Here is a 17,593-nt window from a genome sequence, read left to right on the forward strand (position 1 = left end):
CAGTGGTGAGTTTCATTGTGGCATTTTCATAAATGCATGTAACATAATTTGGTCAGCTTCACTCCCCTCTACTTCCCTTTACCCTCCTTTATTCCCTCCCACTTATCCCCTTTCTCCACTCCAATGGCCTCCCTTTTACTTTCGTGACATCCCCTTTTTTCTTTTGTTTTTCTTTCTTTTTTTTTTTTTTTTTTTTTTTTTTTTAGGAGGGAATTTTCCTTTTTTCTATTTCTGGTACAGGGGATTGAACCTAGGGGTGCTTAAACACGGAGTCACATCCCCAGCCCTTTTTAAATGTTTTATTTAGACACAGGGTCTCGCTGAATTGCATAGAGACTTGCTAAGTTGCTGAAGCTGGCTTTGAACTGGGAAGTCCTCCTACCTCAGGCTCCTCAGCCGCTGGGATTACAGGCCTGCACCACTGTGGCCAAGCAGCAAGGAGGAAGTTTTTCACCTTAAGGCAACATGTATTCTCTTAGTCTAACTAAGCTCCTGAAAACCTTCCAGATAAAGCAAGTTTTGGGTATATCACAGACACCAAACCCCAAATCTCCCCCTTCCCCTTCCATTTACCTGTTCCTCTTTCCCAACATATCTCCCACCCCTAATAAACTTCCCAGTGGAAAGAAGACATTTCAGAGAAAGGGAAGCACGTGGGTGCCTGTCACTTGCTGATAGCTCTAGAGGGAAATCCTCCCCTGGCTCCCTGACAAAAGCACAATCTCCATCTTAGAAATAGAAGTTCTGCCTGGAGCCAAAATTCAGGGCCCTGAAGAGGCCAGAAAATGCCCAGTGGAGGGAGACAGAGAGGATGACTTCAGCTTTGCATCTCAGCCTCTGGCTTCAGTCCCCAGGGGACCTGATCAGCTGAGAAGCTTAGTCTCATTGTAAGCTGTTTGTGAACCCAGCCTCATGCACTTACCAGCATTCTTCCTCGCTTGCATCAACGGGAAGCACTGCAAAGGAAACAGAAAAGTAGTCACAGCATTGCAGAGATGTAATGTCCAAACTGAAAGGGAGTTTTAAAATCAGCAAGTTCAATCAACCCATTTTACAGAAGGACAGATTGAGACACACAGAAAAAGGAAAACAAAGTAAGGAGCAGAGTGAATTCTAGAATCTCAGATTTCTGACTGCCTATCCTTACTACTTCCTCCTATCCTAATGGCTGATTCCCCTAGTTTATTTCCTTTACATGGAATGGAGAGTGCTCCTGCCAAGATAGGGGATTGGAAACAGTCTGTAAAACACACAGTACCATTCTAAAGCCTGAGTAAAGATTACTCAAGAATCAGTCCACAACTCCCTGGCATATGCTATCCTTGGTATAGCACTGATCATGCTAGAAGCACGGTATCCTGGTGGAAATAGCAGCATTTAAAATTTGAAAGGTCAAGTTTAAGGTCACTTTCCTCTATTTAATGACTATGAGACACTGGACATCACCCATAACCTTTATTTATGTATTTATTTATTTATTCAAAAGTAGGGATTGAACCCAGGGTTGCTCTACTACTGAGCTACATTCGCAGCCCCTATTTTTGTTTTTTATTTTGGACAGGGTCTCACTAGTTTGCCCAGGTTGGCATTAAACTTGCAATCATCCTGCCTCAGCCTCCAGAGTTACTGGGATTATGGGTGTGTGCCTTATACCCATAACCTCTTGAGCCTCAGTTTCTTTATGTAAGATTAGGAGAGTAATAACCCTGACCTCACAGGTTTTCAGAAAAAATAATGTGTATGAAAACACTTTTTTAAATGGTAAAGCACCTTATAAATTCATTCAACAAGTGTTTATAGGGCACCAATAAATATTTACAGGGTATCCTACAGAGCATTATGCCTGATGCTAAGTATATATAGCAATCTAGACAGGTAAGGACCTCATGGGACCAAAATCTTATTGGAAAGGAACAAACAATCAATAAGCAAACAAAGAAATAAAGGTATTTCAGGCATCACTGAGAATCATGAAGGGGAAACTTTAAAAGACAGGATGAGATAGGGAGTGCTTGGGTAAGAAGATTATTAGGAAGGTGACCACAGGGGGTCTCTCTAAGGAACTGAATTTTGAGCTGAGATCTGAATGACAAGGAAGAGTTAGATAATGTGGAATCTGGATGCTGATTGTTCTAGGCAGTAGTTGAAGAGAAAGAGGCAAGAGTCAAATTCTGCAGAGCTTTGAAGGCCAGGGTGTGGATTTTGACTTCAATTCAAACATAGTATGGAGCCATTGGTGGATATAGAGCAGGAGAATGATAGGATTTTATTTCTACCTTAAAAAGATCACTTTGGCAGCAGGTGTGGATTGGATGATAGAGCTGGAGCAGAAGCAGGGAGACCTGTCAGGAGTCTTCAATTTTTTTTTTGCAGCACTGGGGATGGAACCCAGGACCTGGCACATGCAAGACAAGCAAGGGTTCTATATCCCCAGCCCATGAGGTTTTTCCTGTAGTACAGGCAAACAATGTCAGGGACTTGGGCTAAAATGACAGTGGTAAAGACGTTAAGCCAATGGTTAAGAAGGAATGAAAACAGGAAGGAAGGAAAGAAGGGCACTTCTTAGAAGAATTTTCTATGCCTATTCTCCTGCCTTTACACAGCCAGCCTCTTGGTCAACCAAAAGGATCAGCAAAGCAGTTGCCAGAATATGTGTACTATATCTTAACTTTGGAATAATGACTGCCAAAACAGGTATAGACACTTGACCACAATGACTCCTCATTCTAAGATTTGTCTTGGCTTTAGCTCACCCTAAAATGACTAAAGGTCAGGTCCACACTTGAAGACCACACTTGTCCACAGAAGAGAGAAGGGATTGGGGATGTGCCCTTCTCAGTGTTCCCTGGCAAATCCTTTGAGGGATGTGTTAGTGTGAGGGAGTCAGAAAGTTCTAGAATGAGCTAGATGTGAGCCAAAGGGAACGGTTATAAAAGTCCCATACAAAGCTACAAGTTGGAACTAAGATACATCAAGTCAGTATAATTCTCAGTGGTAGATCAAAGTGGAGAAGAAAAGAAAGTTAAAGGGTGAGCCTGTGAAAGAGAAGGAGGAAGCAGGACCCTGGGAGGTCCTAAATGGGACAGTTCTGAGAAATTACAGTATGAACTGATGGTTGGGACAGACTGCTTTCCTGCCATCCTGCTCCAGTCATACTGAATCTCCTCCTCTCACATTCTACCAGCCCAACCCACCATGGGAATGTCATAATTAGGGATAGTTCAAAAGATAATTAGTTCTTAAATTAACACAGGGTTTTATGGGTTACAAATAAATGACTTCCTTTGACTGTCACAACCATCCTACATGGTAGGTTTTATTGTCCTCATGTGGCATATGAGGAAAACCAGGTCCAGATAAATGACTGATTTACCCAGAGTCAAACAGCTAGTAAATGTCAGAGCCAAGATTACACTTGAGTTCTATGGTGCCCTTGATTTTATTGCATCCCATTCTTTCCTTTGAGGTCCAGGATAACTTGGGTTGGTCAGGACCATTGAGTCCCACTCTGATTTTGACCTTGATCCTTATACTCTTTTGGTAGCTAAAAACTTTACAGGGGAAGATGAGGTATGAATTTTTGCATCCAAGAATTCTGCCAGAGTGGTGATTCTTTTTGTTTCCTGATGTAGAACATATTCCACTTAAACTTAGTGGGTTCTGAACCCAAAGAAGTTAAACAACTACAAAGACAGTGAAGATCTTCCCATTCTGTAAGCCATTCATTCATATGGTACTCATGCATTTATTCACCCATTCACTAGATGCCCCCTCAGGCTCAGACCCTGTGCTAAGTACCAACAGATAGAGACCAGGCAAATTTCCTAACTTAGTGGAATTCACAGCAAAATGGGGAAGTCACCCCCAACACAAATTAATACAATTCCATGTAAGTGCTACTGGAAAGTGCAAAGTTTTATGGAACTGAGCAGAGGGAATAATTCAATGCTGGAAGTTGGGTTGCATTGCCATCCTCGTGAAAGAAGTACCAATTTGAAGTCAGACATGAAGATGAGTAGTTTTTCATCAAGTAGATAAGGTGACAAAAACATGACGGGCAGAAGGAAGGGCATAGAAAAAGGCAAGGAGATGTCAAATCATGTACTTTGAGAAACTGTGTAGAGTCTGGCTGGAGAGCAGAGTGCCAGACAGATACTGGAGAAGCAGGTAGAGGCTACATCGTGAAGGACCTTGTAGAACATCTTAAGAACCTTGGACTTTATCCAGAATCCAATGTGGAACCATTGAAGGGGCCTGAACAAGAAAGTAACATACATGGATTTGTTTTTAAGAATGCTGGTCTGGCTACCAAATGAAAGATGGATTGTGAATGAGGAGGTTAGGCAAAAAAAGACAGAGAGACCAGTGCATTGGTAAGATTATGGGCTGGACAGTGACCTTTGTGAAAGGAAGGATGGGACAAATATACGGACTATTACATGGTAGAAGAACCAAAGTTAAATAATAGGATGTGAGAGGAAAAGAAAGGAGTCCAGGATGACTCCAAGGTTTCTGACCTGGCAACTGGGTGAATGCTGAGGCTGTTAACTGAGATACGGAACAGAGGAAAAAGTGGCTCAGGGATTATAGGAGAGAAATGAATCTTGCCTTGGACATGGTGAATTGAAGGGGTCTGTGGAACATCTGCTCAGAGCTATCCAACAGACACTGTGGCAGACCAGCATAAAAGCAGACATTGTCCCTTCCCCCGAAGAGCTTGCAGTCTGGTGGGGGATAGAGTGACCAGAAAAAAAAAAAAAAAAAAGAAACATTTTTGAGAGAAAAAGGGAAAGAGGTTGAAGGAGTAAAAAAGAGAGGGCCAGAGTCAAAGGGGGGATAAAAGCAAAAAGAATAGTGCTGGGTGAGAAGTCAGGAGGTCTGAGAGGAATAGTTCAGATATAAGCTGCAAAGGTACCAACCGACCTGGTCTGGCCCTGGCAGTCCTCAGCCATAAGTGGTTGACTGGGACCAAGCTCCTTCTCAGCACCTTTTCTGCTCACTCTGCAGGCTCTCCAACCAGTCCTTGCCCTGCTCTCTGGGGGAAGGCCTGCAGAGATGTTTTGTCCTTTCCTTGCCTGGTTTCTCTGCTTCACCCACCACCCCACTCCACTGCCCGTGGTTAACCATGTGCCATAGACCCAGGCCTAGGGCCACAGTCATGAGAGCACGTTCTTCACATTCCAGCCTCCCCCAGTCCTCTCAGCTGGGCCACACAGAGCCCTATTCACAGCCTGACCCTCCCTCCCTCCAGAGTGGGCCTCACCACCCCCAGGCCCAACCCCTTTTGCCAACACAGACTATGGCCACTATAGGAAGCAGGTTCCCCTAACCCCTTTAGAGCTGACTCCTCTGTTTCTTGGGGTCTCTCAGCTGGGAGGTGAGTCCAATGGGTTTGACCCCTTGTACATGTATGAGTATGTTTGTGTATTTTATGCACTCAGTAACCTTCCTCTGGGTTAGGCCTGGAATCGGGACTGGGTTGGGCCAGACTGTCACTGGATGCAGGGATTTTTGGGCCACAGTCTGGATTCCTAGAAGGGTTCATAGCCAAGCATGGAGACAGTTGGTATATGGGGATGGCTGGATGGTGCCTGCCACCAGATTTTAAATTGGAGTGCCACAGTGCCATTTTTAAAACCAGGGAACATGTGCTTACGTTCAAGGTGTAACATCTGCTGCTGGTGGGGTGCTATCACCCTGGAGAATGCCAATCTCTTCTTTGAAAAGGGCAAAGGAGAACTGGTCTTTAGAAGGACTGACTGGCATGGACATGCTGGGCCTTTGACCACTTCTTTGCTAGGCCTCAGACTTGTTGCCTAAAAAAGGCATGCTACCTATAGCCACAGGAACCCTGATCACTTTATTTATTTGTTTGTTTGTTTGTTTGTTTGTTTGTGGTGCTGAGGATTAAACCCAGGGCCTCATGCATGCTAGGCAAACTACCACTGAACCACATCTCCAGCCCCCCTAACCATTTTAAAAGTCACTTACACAGTCACAAATTTCTAATGTCTAGAACTCTTTTCTCCTCTGTACCTTCCTGCCAGTCCTGACAAGGCTTCTGGTCTTTCTTCCCCACCCTGATCCCTCACCTGGCCCACGGGGCTGCTGCAGGTCCGGCTCCTTACCTTCAGTCCCCTTTCCCTGGAGGAGACTTCCTCCAGTCTCACACCCTATTATCTTGGCTGCCTCCACAGAAGGCTGAGAGCTGGGCCAAGGGAGAGAGTGAATGAGCAGCTGCAACCCCCAGGGGTTCTCTGGATAATCTCAGGAATGTCATATCCTAAAGACTTGACTTTCCCACCGGCCAACAGGGACCCTCTTTCCTGCCCAGAGCTTGGGAGTCTTTCCAGGGGAGGGGCCTCAGAGCAGGGAGTGTAGTAGGAAGGGGCTGGAGGAGAGAGACCCAGCAGTTCCAGTGTGAGATGGTGCCTCTTTTCAAGACTGACTTAGTCTGACCCGTGGTGGAAGCAGCGGTGGGAATAGGAGGGTCAGGGGAATTGCCTAAAAAACTCACTTCCAAAATCTCAGGGTAGTAACATCAGTGTTTTCTGTCGTCCTTTTACTGTATGGGATGCCCTCGATTCTCAGCTCTCCTCAGCCAGCGTGCTGAGGGAATTGGCAGGTCTATTTTGTCCTCATTTTATAAATGAGTTATCTGAGGGCCCTAGCGATGGACAGAGGGTCCCCTACAGTAATCAATTCATCATGTTCACATTTAACTCCTATTTCCTGACTCCCTACTCTGGCAGGCTTATTCACAGATGTCATTGCAATCAAATAAGTAGTGGGAAATATTCTGCTGATGTTGTAAATAAGGAAACCGAGGCTCAGAGAAAAGATGAAAAGGCAGAACCTGGGGCAGTAGAAGGATGCCCAAATTTCCAGCTACTATCTTATGTCATCATACTACATTCTTTTCTCCAGCTCCCAGAGGGTGACCCAACCCAGGGTAGAGGAAAGGCCAGGCAAGTTCGGCCCATGCTCATTTCCAGAACCTCAACCCCCCACTTCCCCAAGGGCAGGACTTCCTTTCCTCTGCTCCTTAGCAGTCCCAGCCTCGCAACTGCCAACTGACCTGGACCCTAATGTCCCTGGCAGCGGCGGCGACAACAGCTCCAGGGTTGGCCAGAAGGATGGGGCCAGGAGCTCCATTCTCCCACCCTACTGTGAAGTCTCTGACCCCAAATCCCAGCACACACGGTCTGAACTGCTGTTCCTTGTTATTTTTACCAGTGACTTGGAAATGCAGGCCAGGCCCTAGCTACCAGACATTCCCAGGCCTCCAGCTGTTCTCAGGCCCTAGGAGGTCCATTCTCCATTGCAGGCTCTTTTCCCTGGGCCTGGGCTCCTTCCTCCCCAGGGACCTGGAGTGGAAATCACTGACATTTTGGGAGCAGTGCTTTTTTTTTTTTTTTTTTTTTCAATTTGACCTGGAAGTTTGGAGAAATATATGCGAATATAATGAGAGTATCAGAGCTGGAACAGCTCTCGGAGATAACCAATCCAACATCCTCATTTTATGGATGGAGAAACTGAGGTCCAGGTTATATAACTATAGTGGACTTTGGAACTAGATTACCTGGGTTAAAAAAATTTCCAAGGTAACAGCTGTGTGACCTTGGATATGTTTCTAACCTTTCTGTGTTTCAGTAAAATGAAGATGATAAAAATGGCACTTGCCTTATAGGGTTACCATGATGGAGAAATAAGTTAATATATATGAAGGCACTACAGAAATGGTGGCACTACAGAGTATGTGCTTTAGCGATTATCATTTGCATTAGTTCCAACTTTCTTTAGTGGTTGTGAGAAAAAAAAGACAATCAAACCTGGCATTGCCAATCTATAGCCTTCTCTATTTACTTGTCCATCAGCCACGGTGTCAGGCATAACCTCCACCCCCAGCACCTCCATTTGTAGACTTTTTGGCACCAAAGCAACTGAAGACAAAGGAAGAATTTATATCTGAGGAGACAGATGTAAATTGAAGCTTTGCCTTAGAATAGATTCCCCATCTCACTTTCCCATGGCTAACCCACCATCTCCCACCCTCCAGAACAAATATTGTCTAATCTCAGATGATTCATGAGCAAATGGCACTACTTGTGCTGAGATGGGACCACTGGGGGAAAGGGACAGAGTTAGGGGCTGGCAAATTCAGGGGGCAGGGGTCCCATCCCCACTCCCAGGTTGGGTCAAAGATGGTTCCAGGAATTACCTGGATTCCAGTGTGGCCATTCCTCTGCCTTGTGGACTAAGCAGGATCACCAAGTACAAATATTAGATAAACTCAGATTGGTAATTGACTGAATAGTTTCATATACTGAAATTTTGTGGACTCTATCAATTGTACCCACCAACAGGGCAATTAGGGTTTGTGAGTATGAAAACATTATTTCATATGCACTAGACAGTAAGCTCCATGAGGGTAGGGACCTACAGCTAGGTTGTTCATGATTATCTAATTCCTCAGGGCCTGACACATAGTAGGCCCTGAATAAATATCACTTGGTTGAATGAGTGAAGGAATGAATTCTTAAGGGTATTCCTAGCCTAAGGAAGATCTCTATTTCATTTCAGATAAGAGTAAATAAACATCTCAACACATTTTACCATCATTATTTCATTTGAACCCTGCCATAGCCTTGTAAGGTAGAAATAAGAATTATGCCCTGTGTACAAAGAATAAATATGACTACTGCTTACTGTGTGCTGCTTTTCAAAGAGATGTATAATTATTTACTCATTCAAGTCCCAGAACAAACTTATAAGGTGCTTTCTATTTTTATCTACATTTTATGGCGTAAGAAACAAAGGCCCAGAGTGGTAAGTAACTTTCTCTAGGTCACACAGCTAGCAAGTTTTGGCTCAGACAGGTGAAGGATATCTAGATAGATACCCTGGTCTTCTCACTGCCTCAAGAACACCAAGGTTGAGCTCCCATACCCAAATTTCAATGTCTCTGGCTGGGGATGTAGCTCAGTGGTAGAATATTTGTCTAACATGTGTAAGGCCCTGGGTTCAATCCCCAGCTGCACAAAAAGAAATTTCAAAATCTCTTGTTTTGCCCTGACCCCGTACCATTCACACCCAACCCCAACATCCAGGGCAAGCCCTTTGGGTCTGTACCTCCTCCCGTCTCCTTACAGTCCTTGAAGACTCTCCCTCTCTTTCCTCCATAAATCATCCCTTCGGATCCTGATTCATGTGCCAGGCTCGTACTTATACCATTTTATTGGCAGTTCCATTAAGTCTTATCCACTGAGAAGAGGTGACTGGCCTAAGACCACACAGCATAGATGAGGCCAAGGTAGATGCACTTTCCAGCTCAGTCTGTCCAGCGCTTTTTGGGCCTCACCAGAGGCCTTCCATTTGGACCTGGGAAATTCCTCCTAGAAAGCTTCCCAGGTCACCCAGAAATCAATTCCCAGCTCTCTTTAACAGCCTCACCACAACCTATTCTCTTGCCTCCATCCATGGGCCTGGTGCCTCGCAGATACATAGCATGTCAGTATCTAGGTGACTTACAGTTAGCCTTTCAGGGACAGCTCACAGATAGTATGAATTTTCCACACGTTGATTTCCATGTTGGGATCCAGGACCTACCACTCAGCCAACACAGTAGCCCTGCCCCTGCTAAGCAGTTTTTCCCATAAATGAGAATTTATGTTATAATTTCTTTCTTTGGATCCTGTAATTACTAGGTGGCTGTGCATATATATCTCAGAGGTACAAGCATACCCTACCACTTCCATACTCAGACACACACACACGATGTCACCCCAAACTGGTTGAAGTACCTGTGGGAATGTTCTGAGGTGAAACAGAGTATTTGAGGAGGTGGTGAGCTCCACATCATTGGAGGTGTGCCACAGTGTCTAGCCACTTGATAAGATGTAATAGAGAGGACTCCTAAAAGGAATGTGAAGATGGAATCCAGAAGTCTCTGAGGTCCCTGCTCAGCTCCACAAATTCCCCATACTCCTCCTTCCTCTCCCTCAACAGCCTTTGGGGTGACAAGGGCCAAGGAATGGAAAAGGAGCAATATCCTGGAGGCTGGGAGAGCAATGACTGAATCACCCAATCACTGCCACACTTATACCCCATATCCTGCCAGGCGGATCCCTTTAAAGACCAGAAAACTGTGATTTGGCCTGGGACAAAGGGGGTCTGGGGTATGAGCAAGCACACATTAAGAGGATGTAGGTCACCTCACATGCATGTGTGTATGTACATGACTGTGAGCCTGCTTGAGGGATGTGTCTGTGAAAGCTCATACTCATATGAATAGGTGCCTCAGTAGCATGATATAAGATCAGCCACAAGGAGGTCCCATGGGAGAGAGCATTCACAGGACAAGGTGCTTCGGAATATGTACCTGGGGACTCCTATGTATGACCTAAGTATGAATACAGTGACTGAGGACAGGTATGGCGGCTCATGTTGGACCACAGCCATGTGGCTAACTTCTATGAGCCTTCCCAATTTACAAGGGACTATTCTGTCATGCTTGGCTTTGACTTCCCTACAAACTTTCTGGGTAGGTGTGATAGCATTGTTACCATATAGATGTATGTGTGCATGTATGTGGTATGTGTACAAATGTCCCATCTAGTATTACTGTTATATTTTACTAGAGACAAGTTGTGTTTGAATTTTGCCACAGAATGAGTAGGGAGATTATCATACAGACCACATTTCAATCAGGCTATGTCCTGAGTCTGTCTATGACCTTGGGCACATCTCTTCCTTCACTGAGTCTCAGTTTCCTCATGAAGAGTTTGGAAGGAGAAGAGAACAAGGGGGAATAGATGACCTCTGAGGAGGTTTTCATCTCTGATATTGTGTGATTATCTACCTATGTTATAAAAGGAGGGAACTGAGGAACCGTAGGAAGATTCAACTCTCTTGATGTCACTCAGAGGCCATGGCTGAGATGGAGCTGCAGTTGGAACTTCCACCTCCCAGGTCAGTGCCCTTTAGGAATAGATATTGCCCCCCTGAGACAAAGAGAGTGACATGAGAGAATTTGTGTTTTGGACACTCATTATGTGCCTAACTCCATGATAGATTCTGGATGGGAGCAAAAGCTCATATCAAAACATAAAAGAAATGGTCCTCTGTGTGTGTGTGTGTGTGTGTGTGTGTGTGTGTGTGTGTGTGTGTGTGTGTTTGAGAGAGAGAAAAAGAGAGAGAGAGAGAGAAATTCAGATACTCAGATGGATGCATGCCTGGTTGTGCTGAGAGGCCATGGATACTTTTTGGCCCCCAGGGCAAGAACATCAGACACGTATGGAACTATTTATACTGGGTTCATCTCACACCCAAACGTCTTGTCCCTTGGCTGCCCCTACCTCAGAGAACCTCAAAGCAATTCCAAGCCCTGGCCTGGCCTCTTGCCACCTTCCCAATATCCTTGGCTTCTGAGGTGTTACCCTTGAACTCTCAAATGGTTTACTTCTCTTCTAAGATGCAGGCAGGATCAAAGTAGAGGCCTGAGGAGGGAACTGTAGCAAAGGAGTGGACAGGACCTGAGACCCTAACCCTGCAGTTTGCAAATACGGAGTAATCTTTTTTCTTTTTTCTTTTTTTTTTTTTAATCTCCCCCAGTCCACAGTTTAGAAATCTAGTGTATTGACCGCCTATTCTATGACAAACATGTAATATTCTGTGAGGAAGGTATGGACTAGTGTCCTTTTTCAGACAAGGAAGCTGAGGCTCAGAGAGATCTTGCTCAAAAGCACAGGGTTAATATGTGTGCATGTAGAAGTGAGTGCAATTTAAACTCATTTATCTGCTTCCATCCTCCTTATATCTCTTTAGCTGATGGAGAGCATCATGTGGCATGGAGTGGTAGGGGGCTCGTTTTCCCCATCAGAACCACCAGGAGGTTGAATTCGATGATCTGAGAAGGCCTTTTCAGCCATGGCGGGCTCTACCACAGCCTTGCCCCTCCCCTCAGTCACCTTTCCCACAGCCACGTGACTGCTCACAAAGAGGCCTGGCTCAGAGAGGGAGGGGGCTCAGAGCAGCTGACTGGGCTGACAGGCCCAGAGTCTGCCTTTCTGACTGGGGCCTGGAAGCAGCAGCATTGGAAGAGAGAGCATAAGACCCAAGCATGTATGTTGGTCTGGGAAGTTGCCTCTTAGTCTTGAGATCTAGCAATGTATTGATTCATGTCTACCAAGATCATACCAAACCACAGCCCTGTGTGTGTGCATGTGTGTGCATGTGCATGCACATGTGCCTCTGTGCTCTGTGAAATACTTCCACATGTCTACATAGTTTTGTGACATGTCTGGATCTATGTGTTTCTGTGTGTCCCTGCATGCTTATGCATGGGAGGGTATGTAGCTATGTGCATGTGAATTACATGCTTTCATATGTATGTACATATATTTGTGTGCGTTTGTGCCCAGGTCTATGCGTGTTTGTACTTATGTGTGTATGTATGTGTGCACAAGTGAATGACTTGCCTGTGCGTGTGTGTATAGCTCAGTGTGCACAAATGCACGTGTGTGTCCTGTGTTTGTGGGCACACACAAGTGCCAAGTGTGTTGAACCTAGATGGAGATCACTAACCTTATCTTGGGGCTCTCCTAGTCCCCTGATTTCTCTCTCTCTCTCTTTGGTACTGCAGGTAGATCCCAGGGACACTTTACCACTGAGTTACATCCCCAGTCCTTCTTTTTTTTATTTTGAGACAGAGTTTCTCTATGTTGCTGAGGCTTACCTCAAACTTGTGGTTCTCCTGCCTCAGCCTCTTGAGAGGCTGGGATTACAGGCATGTGCCACCATGACTGGCTAGCACAATAGTTTCTAAGAGACTAACGTGGTTTTGGGGTGTTTGCTGGTCATCTGAGAACTTGGGGTTCTCAGCATGCAAAATGATTTAAATTCATTCCAAGCACCCCGAATGGTTAACTAGGGTAGTAGACAGGGGTGCCTCTTAAACATGGAATCCCAGAGGCACTTTCAATTCCCCCTTCCTTTGCCTTTATCATTGTATCTAGCTTTTCATCATCTCCTCACCACCTATTCTCACTGCCATTGCAGACACCTCCTTTCTGGCTCTGCCTGTCCACTTAGATCCTCCTATTCTATACCTACCTGCTGCTGCTGGAGTGTTTCCTAAAATATCAATTTCATTATATCCCTATTTTACTGAAATCGGTTTTCTATCCCCTAAACCAGTAATCCCCAGATTTTGGGATTCCATGGATGAAGAAGTGAATTTTTAAATAAACATATTTTTGTTTACAATTATTAAATATTAAAATATATTTACAATTTTAAAATAAATAAATAGGGGAACAGTCAACATGTCACAAACTTTTTTTATTTTGCCAAGTTTTTAGTTTTTTTCACTCCTAGCTTGCAAAAGAAAAATAGTTTGACCCCTCACTGCCAATAATCTCCAAATAAAAAATAGTTTGAATTGAATTAATTCAACTTCTGAGAAATCACACTACATTAGTCCTTGTTTTCTCCCATTCCATTGCAGGTGGGTGAAAAGAATCTCATTGGAGACCCCAGTGGGTGAGAACCTTGAGCCCATGGTCAATTCCAAACCCTTTGGGGGTTGCCCCTGTTTCCTCCTCTTTAGTGCCTCTGTCCTCGAACTGCTTCCTTGGAGCTACATCACTAGAATGAACCCTTCCCCCAGGCACAACCACTGCACTGCCTGCAAACTCTTGCTCATGCAGTTCCCTCTGCCAGGCATGCCTGGAATGCCCCTCCCCCCCCCCTTTTTGGACTGACAAACTCTTCTCTTCCTTCAACCCTGAGGCTCAGCCCAAATGTGACCTCCTGTGAAACCTTTCCAAGTCCCTCCCCATGGAATGGTTCTTTATTCCCGAGGGTCCTGGCAGTCCTTTCCTGCTATCTTAGAATCAGGTTAATTGTTTGAACATCTTCCCACCAGGTCGGACTGTGGGGAGCCACATAGTATCAAGAAGGGCATGGGCTTAGGAGTTCAAACCTCAACTCTGCCAGTCATATCTGAGTGGCCTTGTGAATATTCCTTAACCATTGATAGTGTCCTTTCCCAATTAGCAAAGCAGGAAAAGAACATGTTATAGTAAAGATCACCACCACAGTGAATGAATTGAAAGTGCCCAAGTCTGATATACAGCAGATGCTAAATATATGAGTTCCTTGGTTCGTGAAGGCAGAAATCATGCTTTACAAATCCCTGTGTCAGTTATGCTGTACTCATCATGTACTTCCTGTGGCCAGGATGTAGTAGGCACTCAACAAATCTTACTGATTTACTGCCTATCCCAGGTTGGCATATAGTAGGTGCTTGATAAATACCTGGCACTTTTCTTATCTCCTTTTCAAGGACAAAAACCATGTCCTTCTTTATCTTTCTGTAGTTCAAACAGTGTGTAGCACACAGTAGGTGCTTGATATAGGTTGATGGAGATTAATAGCAATAATAATAACAGATACAATTACTTGGGTGGATGTTACCTGCCAGGCAGCATGCTAGGAATTTGACATATATTATTTCTTATATTTTGCATATGTTTAACATGTAAACACTAACACCAACCTCTTCACCCTCTAAGGTTGGTGTAACTATTGTCCTCATTTTAAAACTAGAAAACTGAAGCTCAAAGAGGTTAAGTGTCTTATCTTCATGTGAAACCTTGGGAAGCAGAGGCAAGTTTTAGGAAAAAGAGTCGGCTAGCAGCCACACGTGGTGGCACAAGCCTCTGAGTCCAGCTACTCAGGAGGTTGAGGTAGGAGGATAACCGTTTGATACCAACCTGGGCAACTTAGTGAAACTCTGTCTCAAAATAAAATAAAAAGTACTAGGGGTATATAGCTCAGTGGTAGTGCACTTGCCTAGTATGTGCAAGGTCCTGGGTTCCATCCCCTGTACTAGGGATAAAAAGCCCGGTGGCTTATTTATTTCCTTAGGAAAGCAGTAGAAGGTCAGAGGTGGTTAAGAGACAAGGGTGAGACTTGAACCCAAGTCTTTCTAGCTCCAAGTGCCTCAGGAAGTCTCAGAAGCTTGTCTGATCTGTCTTTCCCAGTCAGCAATGGTCCCAGCTGCTTCCTTCCCCCATGGACCATGGAATGGGGTAGGTCTGGCCGGCCACTTACCTTCACTTTCCTGAAGCAAGACCAAAAAACGTCCAGCAGAGGCATGGTGGGACGCAGGAGCTTGTAGAGCTGGCAAATCTCTGCTGGGCATGAGCCTCTCCCTCTCTGCAGATGAGGCTAGAAGGAACCCGGGGCTCAGGGACAGCCAGCCCTGGCCCTGGGCTCCATCAGCGAGCACTGCGAGGGGAGAGGCGGAGAGCCGCGGCTGGCCTGAGATCAGCTGCCTCGACTGCTGGCCCCTCCCGGAGGGCTGAGGGAGGGAAGAAGGGAGGGAGGGAGGGAAGGAGAGAGGCTGGCTAAGGAGGAGGGACTGGGAGGCGGGTCACTCACTGATTCAAACTCGGCACCGTTAACCAGTTGGCTGGGACTGGACAGCAATGCCAGTTGAAATTCCCCATACGTTACAGTTACAGTTTCCCAGCCTGGGTGTCTAGCCCGTCTGCTGGCTCCAGCACCAGTCCCACCACCTGTGTGCTGCTTAGTCTGCCAGCTTGCCTCCTGGCCCATTAATACATCAGCTCTCCCTAGGGCCTTCAGGTACAACCCAGACCAGGCAGGAGCTATGGAAAGAGTGCCAAGGAAAAGGACCAAGGAAGGACATTCCTTGGCCCTTGGCAGGAAGGTGTGAAGGCTTGAAGCCTTGGAAATACCTCAACCAGGTGGCTCTGTGCTCTGTGTCAGGGGGGTCCTTCTCCAGCCCCACTCTAAAGTCAGGCATCCTGCACTTCTGGGAGGCCCCTTTTATCTGGGTCCCAATTTTGCCAGCTGTGCAGTCAAGGTATAGAGGTCTCTAAGTCTCAAGTCTGTTTTTATGGTTCCTATTTAGAATTAGGAACAGGGCAAGTCTGGAAGAAATCCCATTCCAGAAAACAAATTAATCTCCTCTCAGAATTCCCCAGCTAATCCCTAGGAGTCCATAGGAAGTCAGGTAGCTCCCCTGACCCCAAAGAATATGAGCCCTCAAAGGCCATTTCCTCCACCCCCTAGCTCACAAAGAGTGTGTGTACATCCTTTTCAGAACATCTTCTGAACAAATGATACCTTCCTTCCTTTATCCACTTCCATGCTCAGAAAACCTCCAGTCTGAAATCTAAACTTGAACCCTCTGGATGTCCTGCAGTCACTTCTTTCAGTGGAAATAGAGTTAGCACTCGGCAGTTCTAGAGGCTTTCTGGGCAGGAAGCCATTAAGAAACAGTGATCCTTCCACCCCCACACACCCCTCCCCAGACCTCAAAAGGCAGGGTGCCATGGCTGGTGGCCAGAAGCTCCCAGGGACCCCATGGCAAAAGGCCAGGCTTGGGTCTCTGGGGGTGCATGTCATCAAGAGGCCCAGAATAACTTACTCCCTCTGGCCTTACTTCTTTTTCAGAGACCAAGTTGGTCAGGCAAAAGGCCAGCTTCTAGGACCCTGGAAGGTCCTAAGCTTGCTTTGAGCAAGCCTCTGCCTGCCCTCAAGGACTTTAGTCATCAGTGGTTTTGTCCTAAGGCCTGTTCAGAGAATATAGAAGGGTCCCTCCTACTCTGCCTACAAGTTTCTCTGTGGCCCTCAGTTTTGCCATTTGTGTCCTGAGGTTGTAATAACTAATCTGACATCCTCTCTCTAGCTCTGGCCTCAGAAGTATCTCAGATTTGACCTAGGCTCATAAGGGGAAGTCCCCTACAGGATGTGGGGGAAAGTATAAAGTGAAGACCTAGGTCAGAGACTGTTTCCTCCTTTGAGCATTTGCCCACTTTCCTGCAGCGCAAGCCCTGAGGATGAACATCCATGGAGCAACTATTATAGGAGAGGCAGCATGGAGGCCTAAGATGGCCGCATAGTCTCTGCCTCCCTGGAGTCACCTCTTTTAGATTCAGGCCCCTGGGAGGAAGTGCATTTGCTACAGCTTTGGGCATTCATTTGGGAAATGATAGTGCATAGCACACCACACTGACCTGAAAAACAAGACACTTAAGTTTTCATTCTGAACCTTTCATTCACTCCAGGTTGGCCTGAGATGGTTAAGCCCATGAACTCTGGAAATAGATTGCCTGGATTCAAATCTCAGCACTGTGACACTCTGAGTGACCTTCGTTCTGTCACTGCATTTTTTCTCCTCTGGAAGGTGGGGGATAATAAGAAAACTTACCTTGTGGGAAGGTTTAAACTGAATGAGTTAAAGCACTTAGTAAACTGCCCGGCATAACGTTAGTTCTCAATAAATGGTATTTGATACTGTTGAAAAACAGAGGCTTTGGAGCCAAACAGACTTAAATTTTGGTCCTGCTACCTCCTGGCAGTGTGCCCTTACAAAAGCCACGTTCTTTCTCCAAGCTGGACCATGGATTCATGCTTACATAAGGGGACTGCTGTTAGGAGTTAACAAGATAACATTCACATGCACTCACTAGCTTGGCTCATAATAAGTAAGTGTTCAGTAAATGTTATTCCCTTCCTCCCTCTTCCTGTCCTGGGTGCTCTTGATTCTCCCTCCTTC

General features: G+C 45.6%; 1 protein-coding gene across 1 annotated transcript in view; it reads right to left on the reverse strand.

The window, feature by feature from the left end:
* Positions 1 to 15,322, reverse strand: part of STARD8 (StAR related lipid transfer domain containing 8) — a 74,650-nt gene extending 59,328 nt beyond the window's left edge. The window contains exons 1-2 of the mRNA XM_079124735.1: positions 15,118 to 15,322; positions 923 to 956 (exon numbers count right to left, since the gene is read on the reverse strand). Coding sequence (XP_078980861.1) covers positions 923 to 956; positions 15,118 to 15,162 — 79 coding nt within the window. The 5' untranslated portion in view covers positions 15,163 to 15,322. The remainder of the gene's footprint in view (positions 1 to 922; positions 957 to 15,117) is intronic.
* Positions 15,323 to 17,593: the final 2,271 nt, after the last annotated feature.

The sequence above is a fragment of the Sciurus vulgaris genome (assembly GCF_902686455.1).
Source record: "Sciurus vulgaris genome assembly, chromosome: X".
NCBI lineage: Eukaryota > Metazoa > Chordata > Mammalia > Rodentia > Sciuridae > Sciurus > Sciurus vulgaris.